The sequence below is a fragment of the Agrilus planipennis genome, unplaced genomic scaffold, assembly GCF_000699045.2.
Source record: "Agrilus planipennis isolate EAB-ADULT unplaced genomic scaffold, Apla_2.0 scaffold24, whole genome shotgun sequence".
NCBI lineage: Eukaryota > Metazoa > Arthropoda > Insecta > Coleoptera > Buprestidae > Agrilus > Agrilus planipennis.
Window position 1 is genome coordinate 830,393 of NW_020439076.1, and position 27,461 is coordinate 857,853.

The 27,461-nt window shown below is 34.9% G+C and overlaps 1 protein-coding gene across 1 annotated transcript in view; it reads right to left on the reverse strand.

Moving 5' to 3' along the window:
• The window catches only part of LOC108741434 (discoidin domain-containing receptor 2-like), a 388,424-nt gene that overhangs the window by 107,458 nt on the left and 253,505 nt on the right, over positions 1-27,461 (reverse strand). The window contains exon 6 of the mRNA XM_025977248.1: positions 14,754-14,901. Coding sequence (XP_025833033.1) covers positions 14,754-14,901 — 148 coding nt within the window. The remainder of the gene's footprint in view (positions 1-14,753; positions 14,902-27,461) is intronic.

The following is a 27,461-nucleotide window of genomic DNA, read 5'->3' on the forward strand; positions in this document are numbered from 1 at the left end:
TTGAAGAAAACATTTTGAAAATACGTATTTTGCATTTAGCATTTAAAATACAAAAGGAAAATCTATTTTGTGTTTTACATTTGAAATAGCAAATCAATAAAGTATTTACACTTTATATTTAAATACTTTTAAAAAAACCATTTTGCACATCCATAGTAACATATAATTTAGGAAACTGCTGATTTCACAAACTATGCAACAAAAGTGTCAATTTGTTGAACTCAGTTGATGACTGCCTAATTATTCATGAAATTGACCGAATTAAATCTACTCCAAGACCTTCAAAATTACTGTGGAGAGAGATTAGAATAGATTATAATATTGTCTGGTTTTGATATCTATTTCAAGGATTAGGCAGCAGTTTGTTGAGCTCACAAAATAGGCAGCTTTGCTGCCAGTAATTTCACAAACAGTAAACTGTGTGGTATCGTGGAACATCCGGTAAGAACGGGTATAAAGTCTGTATTTATATTTGTTTAAATACTTTATTTCACCACATGAATCATCGGGGAAATATAAGGATATCTAGGTAAAAAAGCTAGGGAATAAGTTAAAAATCATCCAAATGCAAATAGAACTACTTTAAATAAATCACATCTGCAGTAGGATCATCCAACTTTAGTAACTCTGTAAATTTTGTATTAGGTATGTTATTAAAAATAATGTTTTGAATCATGCTATGCTTTCAGAAATTGTGTACAATTTGACGTAGTATGTACTTGTGTCTCTATAACCACTGTCACAGAAACACATTATTTAACCGAGAGTAGAATTGGAAACCGGCGCGACGCTCACCGTCCAGCAGCATTCACTCATTTGAATTGCTAACTGTTATGTGAGGCAAATGTAGATGAGCTTGATTTTATTACGGTTTTGTTTCAAACTCTCTCTTTGTTCTATCCTGAACGAAGAAGTTTATACAGTAGCAGCAGGCCGGTGAGTTTATATGACCAGAAAACCTTTTGATGTTTACCGTAGTCCGTTTTACCTCCCATCGGGTCACTAAACGCATGAAACAAACTTTGCTACATGAGATTAGAGGAATGCAGATGCAATATAAATTTCTGGATAGATATACAAAATATAGAGGCAATTCTCCCTCTTATTGCATTTGTTTCTCTACAACATACAATAATTAAGTGCAATCTTGTATCGGAACGATTTGATTATAGGCGATCAAAGCGCAAGCCGATCAAAAAGTCTGTTCTACTGCTGTATGTGAAGCAGATTTGATTTACCATAAACATGAATCACTTGATATTTCGTTCTTTGATAGAGATTTACGAATTGTAGGTATAAATCTACTGAATCTTGCTGCTTAGCTCCATTCATAAAAGAATTGATGGAATCCTACCTCTACACGTTACAGGAATTTAATGTTAATACTTAATTATAACTAAATCTAATCTTACTAAATATACAGGGAGGCCAAAATTTACGTTACATTAGAGGTGATACAGGAAATTAGAACTCAGACTTACATACAGACTTTTATTTCTAATAAGTAATGTTCAATATTTATAAACAATCATCTCTAAATGCTTTCAAGATATTAAAGTTGAATATGTCTATATTGTTTTAAATATAAGTAGATATTGTATATTCTTCTAGATAAAAGGTATCCGATGTCCTTTTCTGTACCCCTGACAACGTACCTACAAAATTTCATGATGATAGATCGAGTGATTAAGGCTTGAAATCGACCACGCAAAACTAATTTTCCCATCCGTCGGGAACAGTATTTTTTTTTTGGACAAAAGGTACCCTATGTTCTTTTGTGTACCCCTAACAATGTGTCTACAAAATTTCATGATGATCAGTTGAGTAGTCAAGGCACGAAAAGCCGACAAACAAATACTCACATTCGCATTTATAATATTACTTAAGATGAAATACTTTCAAGATTTTTTTTTTCTTTTTGCTTAATGAAGGTTAACATCCAATAATTTAATTAAATATTAACTCTGCCGATTATCTCAAACTAATGAGAAAAAATTGTTGTTGCTGTCAGATCCTCGCCGAGCATCGAACACGAGACCTTCGGCTTTACGTACCAATGTTCTGACCACTAAGCTACGAGAGGTGACAGCAGCAAGAACGTCGAAACACACCTAAAACTAGGTTATCGAATTGTTGAAACTAATTTGTAGTATCTCAATATAAGTATATGAAATACTTTCATGAAATTTTTTTCTTTTTCTCTTTACTTAATGTAGGTTAACATCCAATAATTTAATTAAATATTAACTCTCTGCCGATTATCTCAAACTAATGAGAAAAAATTGTTGTTGCTGTTAGACCCTCGCCGAGCATTGAACACGAGACCTTCGGGTTTACGTACCAATGATCTGACCACTAAGCTACGAGAGGGGACAGCAGCAAGAACTTCGAAACACACCTAAAACTAGGTTATCGAATCGTCGAAACAAATTTGTATATCTCAATTAAAGTATATAAAATACTTTCAAGAAATTACTCTTGAAACTTATAGAGGTTAATATCTAATAATATGATTAAACATTAACGTAAATTAATTAGGAAAAACTGTTGCTATCTTTTTACTATCATTATTTTTACAATAACTGCGAATTTCTTGCTGAGTATTTACAAGAGGACAATGTTCGTTTACATGTACAAATTATACCCCATAATTTGCAAAACTTCTGGCGAAAACTTCCCCCTTTGTGAAAGCATTAAATTACCTACTCCCCTTCATTTGCCAAAATTTTCCATTGCTCACCTCATTTAATTAGTTGAAAGCCCCATGTCACGTAGACATTTTCCCAGAGTACTAATGTAGCTTAATTCATCAAAATTAGTCTAATAATCTAGTCAAAGTTTAAATTCCACCCTTCACCCTGCCTGTTATCTTCTTACATTAACACCCACCCAACAGGACGGATCTAAAATCTCAAATCTTAATGAAACTGGGCTCACAATTAAAATATATATGTATACAAAGCATAATAATCATTTAGTTTCGAAGTAATTTTTACTAAAATTTGAAAATAAAAGTAAGTTTTAAAGAAAGTTCTTACAAAAACTACAAACAAGTACAAATACAACTTGAAAGTTGAAAAACATTTCTTATAATTAGAGTAGAAGTATTAGGTTCTTTTTTGAGATCGAAATTTGCGAAAGGTGAAACGATTTAATTGAAGTTTTTGATGTTAGCAGAAGCAAATGAGGCCATCTTCAAGTTTCGTGTGTATTTGACGTCGTCGGTGCCTTTTCCAATTAAATTTCCAAGCAAGAAAATTCAAAAATAAGAAACGAAAACAGTCAGTAAGAATTAGTAACAGTCTGCCAGTTCCCCAAGAAGTGGAAATATAAACAGAATATAAAACAGACGAATACATTATTTAGTTAGAGACAGACGTTTCGGCATTAATTTTAGACGCAAATTCATCTTGAAACTAATTTCCTCTATTTAATGTGTAGACGGTTAATAAGATTAAATAATTTTGAAATTAAAACATTTCATACATTTCGTACAACAATATTACGAATTTCTCTTTATATCATCCCATATTAAATTATGTACTCAAATCACAAATCTTGCTGTTGATTGTGAGATTCACCACTGAACTAGCAAAAGAACCTAATGAAGCTAACAATCAGCTAAAAAACAAATGATAGCACAGAGTTGGTTTGGTTTTAATAAAAAAAGTCACTCTTGTGCTCGAGCTCGGATAATTATAAAATTCGAAAAGGATTATATAGGTATACGTTTGGAACTTATTTCTTTATATGGGTGTAAAGCGTGGGCAATGGGTACAACGGAAAATAAATGTTAAAAGCGTTCGAAATGCGGTGTTATAGGAGGATGATAAAAATACCGTGAACAGAACAGGTTAGAAATAAGAAAAACAGATGGCGCTATGAGACCCGATAGAAAACGTTTGGATCCAACCTTAGACACACAGTCTCTCAGTTATTGCTTAGGTGTTTTTATAGATCTCTTTTATGGAACGATAAAATTGTTAATTCAGAGATTCGAGTCTCTCACAGAGAGACTAAATGAATAAAACTGAAAAATTGAGAGACTCGAGTCTCTCGTAGAAAGACTGGGATCTCTGAAATATGTTGAACTTAGAAAATTTTAACCATGTCTATCGAGACACCACTTATTGAGAGATTCGAGTCTCTCGTTCAGAGACTGGATACGAAATGAGGATCTCTCTATGAGCGACTCGAGTCTCTCGTTCAGAGACGCTAAACAGTTTCTTTGACAGTCTCTCGACAGTCTCTCTCAGCGACACCAGAGAGACTCGATGAGAGACGGAGACTCGAGTCTCGCTTTCAGAGAATTTGAGAGACTATATAGATATTATTGGATCTGGGCAGACATACCTATTTATGCTATACATAATAACATCAAAAATTTGGAAATATTTGTATATAATGAAATTCACTTAAATATCATTGGACCCAAACCTTTTTTATCGAGGGGTCAATAAGAAATAAGAAATAGATTGATAAGACAATATCCCCGACACGAAGGGCTAGTTAAACAGGTACATATTAATAACAGAATCATTAATCTTAAAGAGAAGGATGTGAGAATTTTTAAAAACAGCATAAATATTCAATGTACGTATTTAAATGCTGTAGTGTCCGAACCTTTGCCAGATAAGAATTATGTTAGAAAGAAATTTTCGATCAATAGAGGAAAACGACGAGCGCAGTAAACAAAAATTTCCGTCTTTTCTTCGTCCGCTATTTCTGATAATCGTCAATGTTACTCCAGCGAGCATAACCACCAGTTTTCCAAGTGAGTGATTTCAAAAGGATCGAAACGTCATCTACAGCGTATCTTCCGTTGGCGACAGGACGACAAGCGGTCGGGGACAACACAGAGAAAACAGATACGTATACATATACATATCTATATATAATACATCGAACGTTGTTTGTTTTTGGATTATATCGGTTCTTTCAAACAACTTCGCTGTATTTTCCGGTAGATGAAACTTTTATAATGGCCATTAGCTTACTTTAAAGCAAAGATTAAATAGCGTGCCTCCGAGTACGCACTTTGAGATTGTCGATTATAAATTACTTAACGTAAACTTCATTATTTTTTGACTCTCCTTCCCCAAGTAACGTTTGGTCTAACATATTCCACCATCACACAACCTTTTTTTAGGCTTGAAACCAAAAAGTATTTTTTTAAATTTTCAATAAGTAAGTATTCACTTCTAAATAAGCATAACTGTGTGATGTTACACTATGGAAACTTAGTTATGGAATTATAGAAATCATTATGGCAATAGATGCGTGAAGCTACAGCCCCTTACCGCGGATCCAAACTGAACTTGTATGAGAATTGATTATGTGTTAAGAATATAATAATTTTTTGCGGAAGAAAATATTTTTTTAAAAACTTTAGAATGTGGGTTGTAACATAACATGACAAGTTAGCCCCTCCCCTTAAGCAAAGGGTCACTAAATCTTGTCACACACGTCTATCTGAAAATATCTCCTGCTTATCTGAAAAGTATCGTAAATCCTCATCCTCACAAAGCGTAGGTATAGTTGGGGCGCTCAAAATTGGTATAGTCTCCAATAAAACTGTCATATTCACTTTCTTCTTTCAACTTACGAACTAGACTAAAGCGGTTGCTAACAGAACGCCTACCTTTACTCACGATAGACTTTGTAGGGAATATTGTAAAGAGATGTCAGATAGGAATTGCAACAGGTATTAATAAAGAAAGTTCAACATTCCCAGGAATTTAGAAAAGCAAAGCAAATTCCAAATTTGGCTGTTATCGGTATTCGGTTTCTCTTTTTTCTTGTACTACTCATGAAGCATTTCCTAACTTAACAAGGGCGTGTTCAAAATGCAGCAAATGACTTCATTTCCAAATGGAAATAAGAAGAAAGACACGTCCATTCTCACAAATAATTTATTGCTGACTATGCTATTTTTTTCTCAGGCATTTTCACATCTTCTTAACCTACCACTCTATTCTACTCTTTTTTCCATATATGATTCCCTGCACTACCCTTTACTCTGCCTCCCCAATTCCCTAATCTATCCTTTAGATGAGTCAGTCCATCCCTATTCTCCTTTACTAACCTTTAGCATTCTTTCCAGGTTTCACCATTCTGACATCCTCCTAGCACATGCTTCAAACACTCTTCCTTCCTTTCACATATCCTACATCTTCTTTATTCCAATAACTGCATTCTCTATTCTCATTTCCTATTCTAAATCATATTTTATTATTTCCATCCCTCTTTCTAAATATCCTGGCACCCCGTCTCCCTACCAGTCGCTCCATATTATTTCTGTTACACTCACTGTATATCTAAACCTCCCTTTTTATATTTTCAATTTTTTTTTTTTAATTCACTATCAGTTTCCTCAAGTCAATGAGGAAAAATTTGTTGTCACACCCTCGCCAGGAATCAAACCCGGGACCTGTAGCTTTAAGTACCAATGTTCTGACCACTAAGCCAAACGTTCCGGGTTCGATTCCCGGCGAAGGTGTGACAACAGCAACACATTTTTCCTCATTAACTGGAGGTAATTTATAAAAGGTAAAAATTGACAATAAATTTTCACCTTGATGTATTAACCACTATTAAGTGTCAAAGTATTTAATCCATTATAAACTTATAGATCATACAAATAATTACAAACTATATTATAAATATAACATCTCTCGTAACATAGTGGTCAGAACGTTGGTGTGTAAAGCTAAAAGTCCCGAGTTCGATTCCCGGCGAGGGTGAGACAACAGCAACAAATTTTTCCTCANACATTAATATTTGATATTAACCGCTATTAAAAATGTCAAAGTCTCTTTTTTTTCCAAGTCCCCTCTCACTACTTCTTTGCATCTATCCTTCACCTAATCCTGCTTTATTTTTAAAATCTTTAACGCTCCCTACCTTTCCTTATCATATTACTTTTCCCCTATTTCCATTATCTTCTTCTTCTTCCATATTTCCTTTTTCCAGCCACCCCAACCTTTCCTCATATTTTACTACCCTTTTTACCCTACATCTTCTTACCTTTAGTCTCCCTTCTCTTTACGTAATCGACGAATGAAGATATTTGTGCGAATTTTCCGATATCACGTAGTGTTTATCAAAAGGTGACTGATGACTGCAAGCAATAAAATATCCCTACGTTCGGTTCTTAACTCGTCGCTAGTGTCTGTACCTAATACAGGACAGTTTTCTTTAATTAAGAAAACACTTACGTCGTATCGGTAATTACCTTTCTTTTCTTCATTGTCCCTTTAGAAAACACCGAGAATTTATTCGGTAACGTAGTAATTGGAATCACAAGGATTAATTAAATGGGGAAGTTGGCTGCTTTATAAACTCAATGAAAGGATAAAAATAGAGCAAAGGACTGTCAATATCCAACGATTTTCTTTAATTGTAGGTTATTTTCCAGATAAAAACAATTTGATTATGGATTAGGTATGTCCCGATATCAAAAAAAAATTCGGAAATCGCATACTCATTTTACAAAATTGATATTCTTCTAATTTAAGTTTTGTCACTCAAAATTTTTTATTTTTTGTTGAGAGACTTTCTGTTGAACAAAAAAAAAAACAATATTACCTAGTTAGGAAAAATGGGCAACCCAGAAGGGAATCTTGGGCGTACCATTAGTAAAAATTGTCTCTTTCAGTATTTTATTTATTTTGATTCAATAATGTTAATAGTACGGTTAATTTACAAATTCGAAAAAAATTGTTNAAAAAAAAAAAAAACAATATTACCTAGTTAGGAAAAATGGGCAACCCAGAAGGGAATCTTGGGCGTACCATTAGTAAAAATTGTCTCTTTCAGTATTTTATTTATTTTGATTCAATAATGTTAATAGTACGGTTAATTTACAAATTCGAAAAAAATTGTTAAAGGTGCCAGCACGGCTTAGTGTTGGTGCGAGGACGATGAACACGACGGAAACATAAGGTGTTAAGACTTTATACCTGCGGACTTCTTCGAATTATTCTAAATGTCGCCTTCAGTACATTTGCAGTGCATCTGCGTTGTATTCTTATAATTTGGTTTTTCCCTAAATTATAACACCATTGTGTGCTACCTAACTACGAATCTTTTGGTGTACGTGACCAAGGTCGTTGGGGGTAGTGACCAGGGAAAATTCCATAAACAGAAGTGATAGTGGGAGAAATAGTTTTCAGATACAAAAAAGACAGAACAGTTTAGATTTCAAATCAGTAATAGCACATCATCACACAAAACAATCGTTTCAATTCAATTCATTTTTTGTAATCGTAAATTTAACTTAGATTAAAGGGAAAATTTATCGTAGCTCCTATAGTGTACCGTGCAATTTCTAAGTTTTTAAATTACGATAAAATTGATTGGCTGACACAAAGCCTCGGAAAGGAAATTTCGTTGAAGGTGAGCGTGTTTTTAATGCCTAAGAAGCTAGCCTTCAAATTCAGTCAAGTTTACTGCCTACTTTTTACAAACTTCGGATTTAAAAAGTGATTTACGTTATATAATTGGTGAGGTGATTCTGGGTGATTTATGCAATATCATATCAATGACTTGCACGTGCAAAGCCGATTTAAGAGAACGTTGCAATTATTATTAATTTGTTGTATTGCAGCAGGTAGGTTCTTAACCTCAAAATACTTATATCGTATCATTAGAATTGTGTTAAATCAATTACACAGGAATAAATAATTTCTCACTTTATAATTTTAGTATGATTCTAGTTTTAAATATTAAGGTTATGGCTGATGGTAAATACTTGCTGAAATATAATCATGTGCATTAAAATGACGTGAACAAATTTTTATTCCGGAATTCACTTCTTTGATACCTACTGCTTTCATCCAAGCTTCTATTAGTTTACTTTTTTCTCTAATTTTCCGAATATATTTTTTACATATATAAAACGGTTAGTTTTTATTGGAAAGTAGTTAATGTAGGTGAAGAGTGAAGATCTATGTCTGAAGTGCTATTGCAGCTTTTCACTGAACATATTAACTTTTTATTTGATTTAACTTTAGAAGAAAACTTCGTCGACTCCATCATCAAAAAAATTTTTACTTTTTTAACGTGTTTTATTATTTTAATAAACAATTTTACAATTTGCGTGCACAGTTCCTATGTAAATTTTTCCCTCATTCGAGTTATAAATTTTGCCACCAGATGGTGTATGCCCATTTGACGGATCCCAATAGGATTAATAAATGTATTAAGTAATACGCATCTTATTAATCGGACATACGCTGGTTCTTCGAATGTTATTACCGAATAATCTATGTGGTACAGCAGTACACCGGCGGAAGATACATAAGTTTTTAGTTTCCTTTCGCCAAGTGAGCCACGCTCCGTAACATAAGGATAGAAGCGTTCGAAATGTGGTGCTACTGGCGAATGTTGAGGATACCGAGGATAGAGAAGGTTAAAAGTGAGAAGGTATCAGAATGAGTAGGAGAACATAGGGTGCCATGGAAATCAATAAGTAGGCGAGATAGGTTGGTATGACACCTTCTCAGACATGAAGTTAGTTAGACAGTTAATAGGAGCAAATATATATTAGACTACTGTTCACAAATCCTTAAGGACGTGAGATGTTCTAGTTTTAAGAAAATGATAGGAAAAAGTGGAACTGTTTGTCCAACCAGTCTGACGACTCCTACGGTGATGAGAATCTATGCGATAAAATTTTTAAGGTCAGTATTATCAACTCAATATAGACACGTGTGTATCTACATCAAATTTAGCTTGTTACAAAGTTTTGTTGATTTTCGATAATCTGATTTGGGTATCATATTCGCATTTTCCCTATCCCCGACAAGGGTAAATCCCGACATCCTGTCTATCTGTCGCCCGAAGGTTGGCGATAACGTACCATCACGTCCTGAAAATTCAAAGACGGCAGGAAAACCTGCTTATAGTTAATACCTGATTCGAGGAGGTGAATGTGTGTGTGTTTGCAAGAGTGTTAAATGTCCATTTTTCTATTATCTTTTATTTATTTTTCGGATGTGAAAATATCCTTGGGGTATTTTGCTTGAAAATCGTTTCTTCTTCGCTGGAACGACATGATAAGGGTTTTCTTTTTGTACCTATCTATTACCTATACCGACGAGGGTGAAATGAAAAACCTTTTTTGAAAAAATTCTCCAGCCATTTGTCTTTGTTTAAAAGAAATATATTACTAAGTATTATATGTATAGTATAAATACAAAGCACCGAAATTTCAGCGGGTTGATTAAAAGGCTCGCTTGTAAAACGCGAGAAACCGACGTTTTCTGTATTTTGAATCACAATAAATGCTTGATGTGGTGGTTGTTTTAAGACAAATTGCAAATTTTGTCCTATGTTTTTTGCTGCCTTGCCAACATTTTCAATTTCAATAGACCGCAAGTGTCTTTTAAAAAGTACACTGTCATCGCACTAACGGTAGTAAGCCAATCGGAGATACTATTGCACAATGTACATTGTAGAACGACTGGCTTTGTTATTCCTTTTTTTTTGTCCGTAATTTCTTTTGTTAGGCCACTCATTTATGAAAAGGACGCGCGTATTTCACCAACAGAAACTATTAGAGCGGGAGAAAGAATCTTTTGATATGAATATCTATCTTGGAGGTTTACTTATTCTAATTTTCCGGCTTTTTAGAATGCCACTTGCTCTGTTTCTCTTTTTTTAACGAATGCAGACACTTTTTACGCAAATTTGAAGATAGAGAAGTGCTCCAAAGACAATTCAAAAGAATATAGAAAATGTTTGATGCTTTTACAAAAATAAAAAAACAACAGAACAATAATCTTGAGTCAACAAACTGAAATGTAGAGGTTGTAGCCAAGTTAGAAATACAGGAACATCATTCGCAGAAGGAATGTTGTCAGCTAGAATAAGCTAATGTATGTGTAACCATTTGTATTGTACTTTTTATTAAAAACTCAAGGCAAATAATTTTGAAAAAATCTTGTAGGGTTTTTCTCTGCGATTTTTGTTACATCCAGTACTTCTTTGCCTATGAGGAAATAAATGATGATGATGATAATATATTAATTGTTGAATGCATGAATTCTGAGTGACGATCCAAACCCCTCCCTCCACCAACTACTCCACCCCCTATAAACGATTTCTTGTGATTACAAATAAAAATCTGGTACCTTAACTTTTGAATATCGATTATTTACAATTACTAAACACCATAAAAATACAACTTTATTTAGATCAGACGAATGCGGAATATTGGGTTAGTTCTATTAAAACTTTTACGCTTGCGCCATAGAAAACTGCAGCGAGGAATTACAAATCAAAACAAATAAAAACGTATATGAAATACATATAGGTACAGTATACCGTAGGCGCGACCTGCTAACAATTTGTCGAAATGGCATTTTTCGGATTATCGGTTAGCTTCTCAAGATTCTTAAAATGGCACCATTTGGACATATCCACCAGGAGGCACACTTTGCGCGTGACGCGTGACGCGTCACGTTACACTTTTCGGTTTTATACCATAGTAAATTTCCTTTCTACCGTCGGCAAAGAAATTTCACTTCAAAAATTTTCTAGTCATCAACGGAAAATGTGTAATTATTGAGGAAAGTCTATTTTTACATTTAATAAATTTTGATGTTACTTTTTGAGACGATCTCGTTACCAATTCTTTGCGACACTTATCAAGTGAACCAGACATGCGCTGGCTACTCAAATAGTGTTTAATACACACAGATAGTAAGTTAATTTATAAAATACTCTGTACAATCTGTATTTCGATTGCCTTTTCAAATATTTCAGGTATGCCATTTAGAAGAAGAGTCAGATTAATTTTACGCCGTCTAAAGCAATAGCTTTGAATGTCAAAATGTATTTCGAAGGAATTTCTAAATGTTCCTTCGCCATCACCGAGCATAGAGGGAAATGCTTAATCCAAATTGCTTCTGAAACCTTCGTCTTAACCCTCCACCATGGTCTGTCACTCACGACAGTTTAAACATACCTTTAACTTTTGATAACGCCAAAAGTGAAACATTGTTGCCAGATCAACTGTTGAATGTTTATTACCTCTTCTACGCCATATAGTCCAAATGGGGTGGGTGATAATGGAAATATATAGCATAGAACGTTATATTATATACTGTTCTGAAGGAAGACAGTTAATATATAGGTGTATGTACATATCTATGTATGTTTGCAAAACGCATTTACATTTCCCGGTAGAGAAACGTCTACGTATGTATTTCCTACACCTACAGTCTACAGCAGTTACCTTTACTATCGAATAGAACCATTTAAATCAATGGCTTTTGGCTATGGAGATATTGGAGGTGACAATATGGGGATGGTTAAGTGTTGTAACAGGTCAATTGAAAAGTCCCCGGCCTAAAATAGTAAAACACATTTTTTTTGCAAAATTCGTTTTTTTTATTCAACATAATTCCCTTCAAGGGTGATACACTGATTATAGCGATCCTCCAACTTTTCGATACCATTTTTGTAGTACGATTTGTCCTTTGCTTCAAAATAGGCCTCAGTTTCGGCGATCACCTCTTCATTCGACGAAAATTTTTTCCCAACGAGCATTCTTTTGAGATCTGAGAACAGGAAGTAGTCGCTGGGGGCCAGATCTGGAGAATACGGTGGATGCGGAAGCAATTCGAAGCCCAATTCATGAATTTTTGCCATCGTTTTCACTGACTTGTGAGACGGTGCATTGTCTTGGTGAAGCAGGACTTTCTTTTTCTGCAAATGCGGTCGTTTCTCGGCGATTTCGTCCTTCAAACGGTCCAATAACGCTATGTAATAGTCGCTGTTGATGGTCCTTCCTTTTTCAAGGTAGTCAATGAAAATTATTCCACGCGCATCCCAAAATACAGACGCCATAACCTTGCCAGCCGACTGTTGCGTTTTTGCACGCTTTGGAGCGGGTTCATCGTGTGCAGTCCACTCCGATGACTGTCGATTGGACTTCGGAGTGAAATGATGGAGCCATGTTTCATCCATTGTCACATATCGACGCAAAAACTCGGGTTTATTACGCGTGATCATCTTCAAACACTGCTCTGAATCATCAACTCGTCGTTGTTTTTGGTCAAAAGTGAGCTCGCGCGGCACCCACTTTGCACAGAGCTTTCTCATACCCAAATATTCGTGAATGATGTGATGTATACGTTCCGTTGATATCTGTAGAGTGTCTGCTATTTCATTCAATTTCAATTTACGGTCATTCAAAATCATTTTGTGGATTTTTTTAATGTTTTCGTCCGTAACAGCCTCTTTTGGGCGTCCACTGCGTTCACCGTCTTCGGTGCTCATTTCACCACGTCTAAACTTAGCATACCAATCCTTGATGGTTGATTTTCCTGGGGCAGTGTCCGGAAATTCGTTATCAAGCCAAGTTTTTGCTTCAACTGTATTTTTTCCCTTCAAAAAGCAATATTTTATCAACACGCGAAATTCCTTTTTATCCATTTTTTTCACAATAACAAAAGTTGCTTCACTAAAAATGCTATAATTTACAAACTAATGATCCGACAGCCGTCAAATTTATAGACGCGTCTTTTGAAGGTTAGGACTAACTGAAAATCATATGGATTTAGTTCTGGTGCCGCCATCTATGTGTTAGGCCGGGGACTTTTCAATTGACCCTATAGGTTCTATAGTTAAGTTCTTTTTGGTATTCAACTCATGAGAAAATAGAGAAAGGATTAAACACTTGTAGACAAAAAATAATATAAAATTAATAAGATGAAACTAAGCTAAGTGTGTTAATTTGGTTTATCTGATTATCCCGTATCTATGGGCCCTAGTACGGTCGTGGTTGTACATGGAGAGTATTTAGTTAAATTCCAAATTTTCGTGACACATCTATGCGTATGTATTCGTACTCCATGTCGAACGTAAACTTGATATTTCTCATGTGGCTGTAGTGTAAATCTCGCATGTAACTTTTTCGAAACACTACGGATATGAATTCCGATTAAATCAATTTCATTCATCGATAACATTTTGTAAGTTTAATAACGAAACCAAAGTAGGCTTTACAACCTTTTAGAAGTGAACGCGGAGAATGTTTTTAAAATCATGTAAGGATCTTTAAAAATAAAACGTTCGATAACTGAATCACAAATTATATTCGATTTGAGAAAGAATAAACGTTTGTTGGTTGAAGCATTAAACATCAAGGTTTTTGTATTAACTGGAAATTATTCTGCGCGATTACGTTTTACGATTATTTTTACTGTTTGGACCAAGTCTAGAATGGTCTAAATTCAAATAGTCTAAATTCAATTATCACATAATGTTCTATTTTCGAAAATCTTGCATTTATCACTTCAGGCATTAGTTACTCGCAAATAAGCCACTTTATAGTTAATAGTAATTTCCCTGTTTATTAAACTGAATTAATTTTTTGAATTAATTTTTGTCACTACAGATAACCCCCAAAATTAATGAGAAAACAACTAAGCTCATTATTTTTAGGTTATCTGTAGTCGTAAAAACTAATTCTCTGTAATATATTGAAATTACTACAATAATTGTTTATCGTTTCACTGTTTGATTATTTATAATTAGATTGAAAAATATTGCAATAGTGATGTCAAGCTTTCCTTTTGATACGATTATCAAATTTCCCTTCTAGTGGTTATGGATCGATCGGTAATGTTGTGTATGATTCATTTTGTGTGTTATTTCGAGGAAAAGTGGTTCTTTTTATAACGTCGAATAAAAAGAGGAAATAGAGGTGATGGAGAATAGAAAAAGGAACCATTAATACTTACGCTCCCAAGAACAGCCATATAGTTCGACCCTCATGCAGACGGTTCGGGGATGCTCGCTGTAAGGGATGAATCGAACCTTGCTGGCCACAAAGGGTAGTTCGAGTCGTTGCCGCACCACCAGATACGTGTTGCTGTTTCCGGTCAGGACCTGAAATGAAATATAGAAGTTCTTTAAGAGTCGCGATTTCTCAACTGATATTGCTTTCAGATGGAGTACTCGTTCTAAGACGTTCGAAGATTACTTTCCTTTTTTATCGGCATTCGAACAAATGTTTGAACCGCTGTTTCTCGGTCACGGACCAAAGAAAAATGCCCTAGAGAAAAAGAACAGAAAAAACTCGGGCGTTATAGGCCCTATCACATTTACTTGTTATGTTAATGGCAGGTATCTAAAGAGGGAGGAAAACTGTTATAGAAATCGACTGACTAAAATTTTCTCAATTATACTTGTAGATATTACCTCATCATCATAAGGTCGTCAGTCCTAAGACTGGTTGGACACGTACCTCCACTCTTTCTTTTCTTGAGCTAATCTTCGCATTTCCCTAAAACTAGAACAACCCACATACTTAACTGTTTGTGAACAGTAATCTAATCTAGGTCTACCCCTCCTAACTCCTGTTTCTGCCTTTAATATGTTCTTGATTAGACCTTCATGCCTGACAAGGTGTCCTACTAACCCATCTCGCCTATTTTTTATTGACTTCCATTGAGTCCTTAGATCTCCTATTCTTTCCAATTTCCAAACCTTTTAATTTTTAACCTTCACTATCCACGGTATCATCATCGTTCGCCTGTAGCACCACATTTCGAACGTTTTAACCTTTCCGCCGCGCCTGCTGTCCATGTTTCGCACCCGTAGAGCGCCGAGCTCCAAACATACACTTTTAACAATCTTTTACGAGTTCCTAAATTATTCCTTCGCGGGCATAGAAGTGACGTCTTTTTATTGAAGGCGACACGACCCTGCGTTATCTTCTGCTTTATATCTCTACTACTCCTTCCGTCCTGACTTATCTGACTTCCTAGATACCTAAAATCAGCCACTTCTTCTAATTTTTCGTCTCCTATCTTTATATTCGTTTTTTCCCTGCTTTTTCTTCTCTTGCATATCAGTATTTTTGTTTTATTTTGATTTATTTTCGTACAGTATTGTTTTATATTACCTAAAACCCAGCAATTTCTAGACACAGGTATTGAAGAGATTTTTGTAGCTTTAATTCAATATATTAGTGAATTAATTTTACTCCCTACAGACAACCTCAAATTAATGACGAAAAATTGCTGCTGCTGGCCCGTCTTCGTTAGCGCAGATTTATATGTTTTTTCTTTTGGTTCGTAAATCTAATTAACATTTTTAGGATGTTTTATGTTTGAAATATACGATTCGCAAACAAAAACATATTTTCGACATATTTCCCACAAACGGCTGCCAATTTATTTTCATATTTCGATTAAAGCTGAAAATTGGATTATTAATTTATTTACAACCGCCATAAAAGCATCAATAAAAATAGCGTTTCATCGTAATTAGCAACTACTCTCTCAATACTCTCGTTCTAATTATTACTAATTCAAATATAATGAGCATTTATCAAAGAAATATAGGTTGGTATATTGAAAGTGACTTTTATTCATTGTGTGGAATTTCGTGGAAAATTGGGTTTCAATCGTATTGATCGGTTTCCGAAAAGGTTTTGGTCGTATTTTAACACACATTTTTTAAAAAATATTGGCCGAAAGGAGACGGGGAGAAGTCTCATAAATCATTCGCAGGGTTGGCTATCTTTTACGTTCAAGTTGCAATTGATGTGGTATCGAACGCAGGACTGTAAACGGCCATTCGAAATTGAAAGGGCGAATGAAATCTATGAAAGACGTCGAGTTACATTTTTAGGAAAAAAATAGAAGGAGAAGACATAAATTATCGTTTAAGTAACAGTAAATCCACCACAGACGTTAATAAAATGAACAATTGCTCTAATCACTTAATATTTACTTGTCGAAAAGATCAACTAGATTTATTGATTTATTTCGCTTTCAAGAATGTAACATAAATAGCACCTAGAATTTAGGGATAGGTTTTGCTTTTTGTAATAATTCTATGGTCTTGGTATTGTCAATTAAATGTTATAGTCAGCCCTTCGACTGCCGTCGTATCGATTGCCTGCGGCATTTGTTCATGACAATATAAAGTTCTGAAAGTACTTTTTATGGTCTTGGTATTGTCAATTAGATGTTATAGTCAGATTCATAAACAGCCTATTATCAACTGTGTTCACGGATGATTTATGACTAGAGCTGTCGCTCTTCGGCAGCGGTAGCAAAACTGCCGCCGTATCGATCGTCTGCGGCATTTGTTCATGAAAATATAAAGTTCTGAAAGTACTTTATGACTGAAGCTATTGCCATTCGGCTGCGTTAGTAAGTGTCGCCATATCGATCGCCTGTGGCATTTGTCCATTACAGCATAAAGATCTGAAAGTACTTTTTATGGTCTTGGTATTGTCAATTAGATGTTATGATCAGATTCATAAACAACCTATTATCAACTATGTCTCGTTAGATGATTTATGACTAGTGCTGCAGCCATTCGGCAGTGTTAGTAAAAGTGTCGCCGTATCGATCGCCAGCGGTATTTGTTCATAAAGGTCTGAAAGTACTTTTTATGGTCTTGATATTGTTTTAGTAGTTCATTTGAATCTGAATGCTATTAGATATGAAACTGCATATGTGTTGAATTACTGTAGTCAGCTTTAGAATGTTTTTTTGAGTAGCAATTATCAGTCCCATATAAAATGTCAAGCTGAAAGGTGGCCTTTTCTAGTATCTACTCGTTTATTTAATCGTGTTGTTTGCGAAGAGAATATTTTGTGGCGCATCGGTCCTTTATTCCTAGTAGATAGGTATGACTAGGTATAAACTCGTTCTCGCGAGTAACATAAATCACAATTTAGCTGTAGTTCGGGGGATAAGGATGGAAACAAACGAGCAATAATACAGGAACTTTCGCGGGGTAGGTACGTCTCTCGCCGATGCGGTGCTTTTCTGTGTGCGGCACAAACTCTTCCAACAACGAATGATGAACAAATGCACCTATAGCCCGACATCGAACGCCATTATATATCCCTGCAACATCGTTCTGCAAATTTCCCCAGGGGGTCGATGTGAGAGAGAGAGAGTGTACTACAACACAGACGGTATTTGAAATGTCTGCCGTGCCGAGCCGACCTTAGTATCAACTACACAGAGCCGCGGCAGCGATGGATAACGTTGGCAAATTCTGAATCCTTTATCAACGAATACTTCGAAATATTTACATAAAATGAATGGAAAGGATATTCAGGGCCACTAAAATGGAAAGGTAAAGTTTTGACGGGGAATCAACAAACGTGTTGTTCATTCTCAGGCTTAGGGACAATCTCCAAGGAATTTTCCTAAAGATTGATTAAGAATATGTTCGAAAAGTAACTAAACAGGAGGATTAACTATGATTTTAGGATATAAAGAAGGTTATACATATAGTAAGTACAATAAGGTATTTCGCGGGAGTGTGGTAGCAATTTGCTTGTCTTCAAGAACTCTAAATTTTTCGCCTGAAATTTTCACGAAAATACGTATACATGTATTCTTGTGGTGCACATCTGTCAAATGAACCGTGCGACCATATGGTTCGCGGTCTTCTTTAACGAACATACACTTTAGAGATTTGCAAGTTGATGTATGGCATATGTACCCGCTATAACATTTCCCAATTAAGAACGTACTTTGTAGATATACAGGATATTTTCATTTAAATGCAGATATACAGGGTTTGTCAGGAAAGTAATAGGACTGAGTCGATTTAAAAAAATTTATTGAGCCAATCGTTACAATTATTTAAAAACTTTCAAAATAGGCTCCTTCTGCGTCGATGAAGCGCTACCAGCGCGGTTTCCAAGCATTGAAGGCGTCACGGAACGCATTCTCCGGAATAGCCTTAAGAGCCGCGGTGCATGCTGTTTGGATCCCTTCTGTCGTCTCAAAATGCTTGCCTTACATCGGCCTTTTCAGGCGAGCAAACAAAAAAAGTAAGGGGGGGGGGCACATCTGGGCTGTAGGGCGGCTGCGGAAGCGTTGGGATGCCGGCCTTAGTCAGGTAGCTGTACACAAGAAAGGCGCTGCGAGCCGGGGCGTTGTCGTGGTGCAACTTCCAGGCGGCTGCGATCTCTTGTAGGACCCGATTGACCCTTCGTTTGAGTCTCTTGATCACTTCGACGTAAAACTTGGCGTTTACGGCTTGCACCACTCACAGAAACACGTCGCGCGAAAAAGCCTGTTCTGACTCTCCAGGTGCTCGGAGACAACTCACCAGCCGCTCGTTTGTTAGCTAGGAATGCCCTGTACGGAATCCAGTCGATGCGCGCACGCTCCTAAGTACAGTCGCGGCGGAAGGAAATCAGTCCTATTACTTTCCGGACAAACCCTGTATGGTAATTTCAAGCTACATACACTTAGTTAATAAATTATATTAGAAGACATTGGAACTTTCCTTTTTCTTGTATAATCGCCCTGCAACTTATTTGTTACATTTAGATCAGAAAATTATTCAAATCAATAAATCAATTTTTAAAATAATTAAAATCAATTTATTATATTTATTTTAATTGTGACTGATTTGACTGTGAATAACTTTTAAAAATTTAAGTACAATTTAAATTTGATGATGAATTTCTCATTGTGCATTCATAAGATGTTTTAGATGACGATTCAAACTAAGTATAAGACAATGAAACATAAAGGTGTCTGAAAAAGATAGTTGATTCCTAATATTCGTCTTGATGGTTTCGTGTCAAGACACAATGTCTATATGTTTAACATGACGCTGACGACGCGACGTCTAGCTTAAATTGATAGTTGGTCGGGTAAAAAAAGTTGTGACCTTTGTTTCCAGTCTACCATTAAGGGTGTCGGACATTGTTGGCATTTGATCTAATTTCTTTTTGCTCCTAAAGAGACTCACTAAGAAAAATAAGAATAGGAAGAAGAAGAAGCAAATGTTTTTGCGTTTAAACGAGCTCTAAGTCCTGAGCTTCGACCACGTCTGTTCATTTTCGGGAGTTAATGGTTCAAAGGGCCATTCCGTTAGCTCCCTTGTTTTCCTCTAACCATTTATCATCCATCCTATTTTCTACTGTAAGTAATCCATTTCGGCCCAAGTATAGTTTCCGAAATGCAAAGCACATTTCAGAAAACCAAAACGTTATTTCAATCGTTAAAATTATAAATAGGTATATATCTAAGTATACAGGGCGTTCCATCTGAAGCGGTTTTATCCATAACTCTGTTATTATACTTTTAATAAAAAAATGTTTTTATAAAAGTAGTCTGGATTCATATGAAGAATACACATAAAATATTTTTAAGTCATACAGGGTGTTCCATTTCTTCAGGACACTACCTAATAACTTTGTTATTTTAAATGGAATATCCTGTATATTTTTGCATTGTTTGTTTCTTTGTTTAATTTTTAGCAGTTTCCTGTATCTATCTCTTATAGTTTTTAAGTTATTCAACTGTTTTTGAAAAAAAAACAAACAAAATTTCAGCTGTTTGAATGAGACCAAATAACATCTAAACCGTAAAAGCTAGAAACCTGTTTAAATAATTCGTTTTAGCACTAATTACTGTATCTTTTTTGCGATTGGCAAAATCTGTATATTATTCAGAGCTGAAAATATTGAAACCTACTTTCGACAATAAGACGAATAATTAATTTTTTTCAAAGAAATAACCCATATTAATTGATAGTGTTCGATGCAAAATTAAAAGCTCTTTCTACTGATATGAGGTTTTAAATTTAAAATATTAGTCTTATATCTCATCTTAATCTAATAATCTTATATCTAATACAGAAAAGAATGGTATCCCAGAAGTTACTTTTGCGCTTGCAGACGATTAATTTAGAAATTCAAAAATAATCATTAAAACCGTGTTTGAAGTACGGCTTTGTATGGGTGCGAAACATGAACGGTGTGAAGTTAAAGTCGTATCAGGATGAACAAAAAAACAGATGATAAGACAGTCGAACACCTATTGGAACATGAAAGACCAGTTAGAGAAATATTAGATACATAATCAGGAGTAAAGTGAGACAGAGGAAAACAAACTGCATTCCTTCGGGAAATCCGAAGATTTCAATCCTGTACAATCAGTTTTAGATTATGATTTTGGTAATGATCTGATGACTGTGAATCAAAGTTCAGTATATCTATCTAATTTGATTTAATTAACTCTGTTTTTAAATACACAATAAAAAATGGTTTAGAATTAATTGACTCATTGTTATTGGGATATTTTTAATTCACACAGACATGTGCCTTCTGGGCCAAATTACGTACTGATAACATTTTTTTTTTGTAACCACTGCTTCCATCGGCATTAGGTAGTAGCAAAAAGTGTGCAGCGGAAACAACAGAAACATTATCGTCTGACAGCGGTTCTATTTACAAAAATGAAACTTCAGCATCGAAAAGTACGAACAAAGACGCGGTTGCTTTCTCGGATGGCGTTTGTTTTTGTCCTGGACATCCAGCAGACGTTGTTTGTACAATTCGGAGTTCAATTTTCGTTTCATTCTAGAAACTAATTAAAGGCGAACATTTTTCTGCTTTCAAGATAGGTTCGCTGTAATTACTGACAGATAATTACCCTTTGTTTTACCAGACAAAGGTGCGGATAAAAAGGGCAATTAACATTTCATTTGCAGTTGAATACATTCGATGACTTCGATGTCCATTTTTTAATTATTTTTCAGAATAAAAAAACAACAAACAAATGTCAATGTTACATAGACAATTTCTGGAAAGCTCGTATTGTAAATACGGGAAGCCTGGCATAAAATCGGGTCAATTTAGGAAGGCGAAGTCGCAAGTAATTACCTGAGGATATTTTTCTATACTTTGACTTGTTTTGACAGTTCTATTATTGGTGAAGAATACTGCAGCGAGCACGAGCGTGTTTGTGTGCAATCGGACATACGTGTGTGTGTGAGTGGCTTATCGATTCGCCGACTAGCCGCGGGCGCCTTTCTTCATGTGCGCCGTATTTGTAAATGTGTGTGTCATACCTGCGTTCTGGGAAAGCAGTTAAAGAGTTCAAAGAAAAAGAAACTTTTCCGGACGTTTCGAGAAAGTTCCCGAAAGGAAACAGAAGAGTATTTAAAGGAAGAGACGATCGCCGAGAGAGGATAGAAATAAATTGACCGTTGCAGAAGTGAATCGAAAAATAAATTGACAGTGATAGCAGTGATATAAATAGCGCAATGAATAGTGATATATTAATAATTAGTGTAAATAAACAGTTTCTGTTATTAGTCTTAGAAGTAAATTTTGTTAAACCCACGAACATTACAATACTCTGCATTCGAGTAAGGTTAATATACATAAATAGGGAATAGCGCCCTTTGTGTTCAATATTTTACTTCACATTTCGTCTATTTAGATTTACTCTTAATCCATTTATAACAGGATCAAGAAACTGCTTTAGGTAATTTTCATTTTTTTGTGATCAACGAAATACTAAGATTGAAATTATTGAAAAAATTAAGAGAACATTCAACTAAATAGGAACAAGTGTAGTTCTTGGCAGTTATGTAATTTTTACGTTTCTTCAATAATGTTCACAAAGTGAGTTGTAAGAGTTGGCAATAAATGTCGGCATAATAAATTTAATTAAAAGTTAAGAAGTGCCGTAAGCGCGGCAATGGCAACGGTAGCAGATTTATGACGAGATATATAAGGAGATATCAATACTACCTTACCGACAAATTAGTTTTAAACTTTTTAATCAACTTCTCACCAGGAGTCCGTATTCCAGATTGCGTTAATCTTTCCAAACAGAATTACAAACTTGTAAGACTTATAAAGCAAGGTAATCCAGAGAATAGTCTTTAAAGAAGAAGAATTTTAAAACAAATTTAGTTACAAAAATTACACCTTTGTCCACGTGATTTTAATGCTCAAGCATAATCTAAAAATTTCTTACGCAACTAGAATCATTTAAATGGGCGGAGCTTAAAAAACATGGCGACGATATGGTATAACTTCCTGTAGTCCCTATAAAAATACAGCGCAATTGTGAATTGTTTAGAATGCAATATAACGATAACGATTAGGCTGTTAAAAATAATCGAAAAAGCAATTTTCTTGAAGGCGAACGTGTGTTTAATGGCAATCATGAAGCAAAACCTTAAAATAAGGTTAATTTTACTGCTTTTTGTTTACAAATTGTCGATTTAAAGGTGAAGTGACTATATTAACACATTGTTCATGTAAAGAAAGTTCAGGTGAAGTTGCAAACGTATTATCTCAACATCACTTTCTTACAAGTTTCTAACCTAAAAGTAGTTATCAGATTTTTTATTTGCTTTTTTACTTCACATGCTCCATAATGAGTTATTTATTAATTTCTTCAAGGTTTTTTATTATTATAATAAAAAATTCACGATTAACCCTGTCGATTCGCTGTACGATTTACAGACGTTTTTACCACGTCATAGTTGTAAGTTGCGCCGCCAGATAGAGTAGTCCATGGAGGATATCCCAATACGACTATTTAAAAAATTTTAATGGAATGTAAAGAAAAAGTATTAAGTTAATGCATCTTTAATGAATTTTAATTTCTAAACAAAATACGATTAAGTAGATTACGATGTATTAAGGACGAATCTATGTACCAATAAAAAGCTTTCAAGAGATTCATACTGCAATGGATTTGTTGAATTGCATTTTAGCACAGATTCAAGAATAGTCACAGGCATTTGAATTGTAATTACTTCAACGTCAGGATAATTACGGGATTTAAACGAAACGAATGGGTGCATATTGGTTCTCTTTAATCGGCGTTAGTTCTGTTGTCTATTGCGAACGAATCGAGATGAAGAACGAGTTGACACAGTTCGTTTGAAAATTTTTGGCAGCGCAGCGTAGTCTTATTCGCAAAAATTTTAATTACTTCTGTTGTGAATCAGTGGCTGGTCTAGAATTTAGAATTGCAGTAGGGCCGCAGAAAAAAAGTTTGACCAAGACCAATATCAAGACCAAGACTGTCCGAGTATTGGTATATATCTTGATTTTGCTTACTCGGTCTTGGTCTTGGTCATTCTCAAATATTTCTAGTATTGGCTTGGCTTTTGTTGATATAGTCTAAGTCTTGGTTTTGGTCTTGCTCATTTAATCTGACACTTAAGGTTTCTGTCCGGACGTTTCGTCAGCTACTGCGGCTAACATCCTTACTGGCAGTGCTGCGTTGACAACGTGAACGTAGATTATATCTCGAAGTCTCGACAGCGACAGAGGATGTCAGCCGCAGTAGCTGACGAAACGTCTGAATAGAATAGTTCACTTAGACCACGGTCCTACACCCCGAATCTTCAGTCTACTATGGATTCCGGCCGTGAAAGCCTTTGTACTTAAGGTTTTTTTTTTAATAATTGTTTTAAGCACAAATTATCCTTTTTTTTTTTGAAAATTGGAGAAGTTATCGTTCCTCCAAACAAAAAAGACTTACTCCAAGGACATTCTTGTAAATCCCTCTTTTCAACCAGTGGTAAAGTTTCTTTTCTTCAAATTTAGTAGTAAATCTATATTCAAGATACATACAATTTAGACATCTTTAGAACTGAGTTAGTTTAATATGAAATATTATTCTGAATTAATTTGAGGTAGCGTGTAATGGAATATAAAATTAGAAATTGAATTTTCAGTATAATATTTCATATTAAACTAACTCTCTTCTAAAAGATGTCTAAATTGTATGTATGTTTAATCATAGTATATTCAGTATATATAGTTACATTAGTTCGACGGATCGTTAACCTTATAGGTCGGTTGGTCGTGGTTGCTGTTGTCACCTCTCGTAGTTTAGTGGTCAGAACATTGGTGCGTAAAGCCAAAGGTCCCGGGTTCGATTCCCGGCGGGGGTGTGACAACAGCAACAATTTTTGCCTCATTAATTTGAGGTAGCGTGTAGTGGGTAAAAAATTCAGTGTAATATTTCATATTAAATCTAAATTTTTTTATATTTGAACTTAAAATTCAATGCCCAATCAATCGTCCTTTTGCAACCACATAATGAACCATCCATTAGGGCTCGACCTTTAACTTTTACTATGATACCTACTACTTACTTTCATTAAGGTTAAATGTAAAACGTTTCTTTTCATTGTCGCAACAATTACATATAGACCCTACATATTAACGAAAGCGACATCCTAATACATAGCACCCCTTTCCCCAGATCCGCCAGTGTTATGAACTTCTAAACACGAGGTATCTATCCGTTTCATTTCGCATCTGTCCATCCACCTTCGCGCACATCTTCCATTCCAGAAGTTGAAGTTTTGTCTTAACATCAGTATGCACTTAGCCATTTATCATTGAGTTCCATTTGTCAGTCTTATCATCCAAATATGTCGTAACCCTTGAAAGACACCGGTACCGACCCGCTTCCTCACTCTCTCACTCTATCTCTCTCATTCTCTTTCGTTCTGGCAGATGTCATTTGTTCGCATCAAGCCAAATGGATGTCTCCACAGATAAATCATCGTCTTCACGGGATTAAACAATATGTTTTAGACACTGCCAACCAAGACTCATTTGTTCCAGATCTGACGACGTGCATGGATATATTATAGTTGCAGAGTCTTTACGACTAAACTTCCTCTTTTAGGGTCCACTGCATATCCTTCTACTAATTATGATTATAATATACAAATGGATATTAGACACTTGAATGACGAAAAATAAAGTTAAAAAAGAGTTTTGTTTGTTACCATGCAACCATGACGCAAATAATATCCACGAAGATATAATACCTACGTAGAAGTTCAAAATTCGTTCACTACTGCGCATGACGTCACCTTGTGGATTCCAAAATTCTCTTCCACGATAAGCTGGTTAAGTAGAGGAAATAGACTATTAATGAACAAACATTTTTTTGACTGTAATCCTCGTTTTTTTCTTTATTTACACGTTAATACATATTATAGTATTAAAAAAAATAAGTCTATTTCAGCTTGCGTCTAAACCATTAAATCTTGTTCTTGGTCAAATCTTTTTTGACTTTGGTCTTTGATTTCTTCAACCATATGCAAGATTTTGTTTCAATATTAAAAATCGAAATCAATTTCTATCCGCCTTTTCCTACTAATTATGATTATAATATACAAATGGATATTAGACACTTAAAAGACGAAAAATAAATTTAAAAAACAGTTTTGTTTGTTACCGTTCATCCATTTGTATTATACTGCAACCATGACGCAAATAATATCAACGAAGATATAATACCTACGTATAAGTTCAAAATTCGTTCACGTCTGCGCATGACGTCACCCTGTGAATTCCACAATTTTTTTCCACGATAAGCTGGTTAAGTAGAGGAAATAGACTATTAATGAACAAACATTTTTTTGACTGTCATCCTCGTTTTTTTCTTTATTTACACGTTAATAAATATTATAGTATTAAAAAGATAAGTCTATTTCAGCTTGCGTCTAAACCATTAAATCTTGTTCTTGGTCAAATCTTTTTTGACTTTGGTCTTTGATTTCTTCAACTATATGCAAGATTTTGTTTCAATATTAAAAATAAAAATCAATTTCTTTTCGCCTATCCTTATGTAATAACAACAAAATTTTTACAAAGTTTGTCTATCTACCAATTTATTATTTCGAGTACGAAGGTGTTTGCTCCCTAAATCAATATAAGCACTTTGGCTGACATATGCGCGATTCTGTACATTTCCCTTAAACGTAGAGTTCTCATTCTTAGTAGCGTTTCGTTTAAAGTGTCGAGTTTGATCCATGTCCGTTCAACAACGAAGAAATTGGCGACACTGGAGAGACGATCATAAAAATGGAATGCGTTATTTGTCTCTTTCGTTGTTAAATTACTTGGTAAAGCCCGAACAATTGCTTCAGCGAACCCGTTTCACAGCCGCCTGCTGGCCATTACACCAGTTGAGAAATATTACGTTTTGTTAGAGTTGTGCAAAAAACGAACGGTGCAAACCCAATGTCCCTTTTTACGGTAAAAGTACTTTCGAGAAATTTATGTACTACTGTGCTACCAAGTGACAGAAAATAGCTTGTGAAAACGTTAAAATAAAATCTATCAGTATTAATATTATTAAAAAAAATAATTCCTCATGTTTCTACATAGGTATTGAACAAATGTTGACATGATTCTGATGATTACTGATGGAATAAAGTGGATATATGAAATGCCATTTGCCCCACATATTTTAGTTAAGGGGATGGGGACTTTTTCCAGCACATTCTGTCATTTTAACCTTAAGGATATTTATAAAATTTCTAAAAATAACTAAAAATCGAAGAATTCAATAGGCTTATAATCCATAATTATGTCTCTCATTAGACCTTCATGCTTGAGAAGCTGTCTTACTAACCTATTTCGCCTATTTTTTATTGATTTAAATAGAGACCTCTGTTCTATTCTTTCTGATACCCTTTCATTTCTAACCTTCTCTATCCACGGTATCCTTATTTTTCCACAGCGCCCACTGTCCATGTTTCGCACCAGTACAGTGCCCCGCTGCAAATATACACCTTTAACAATCGTTTTCGAATTTCTTAATTAACCGTTCGCGAGCATACAACTGACTTCTTTCTATTGAAGGCAACCCGACTCTGCTCTATCCTCTGCT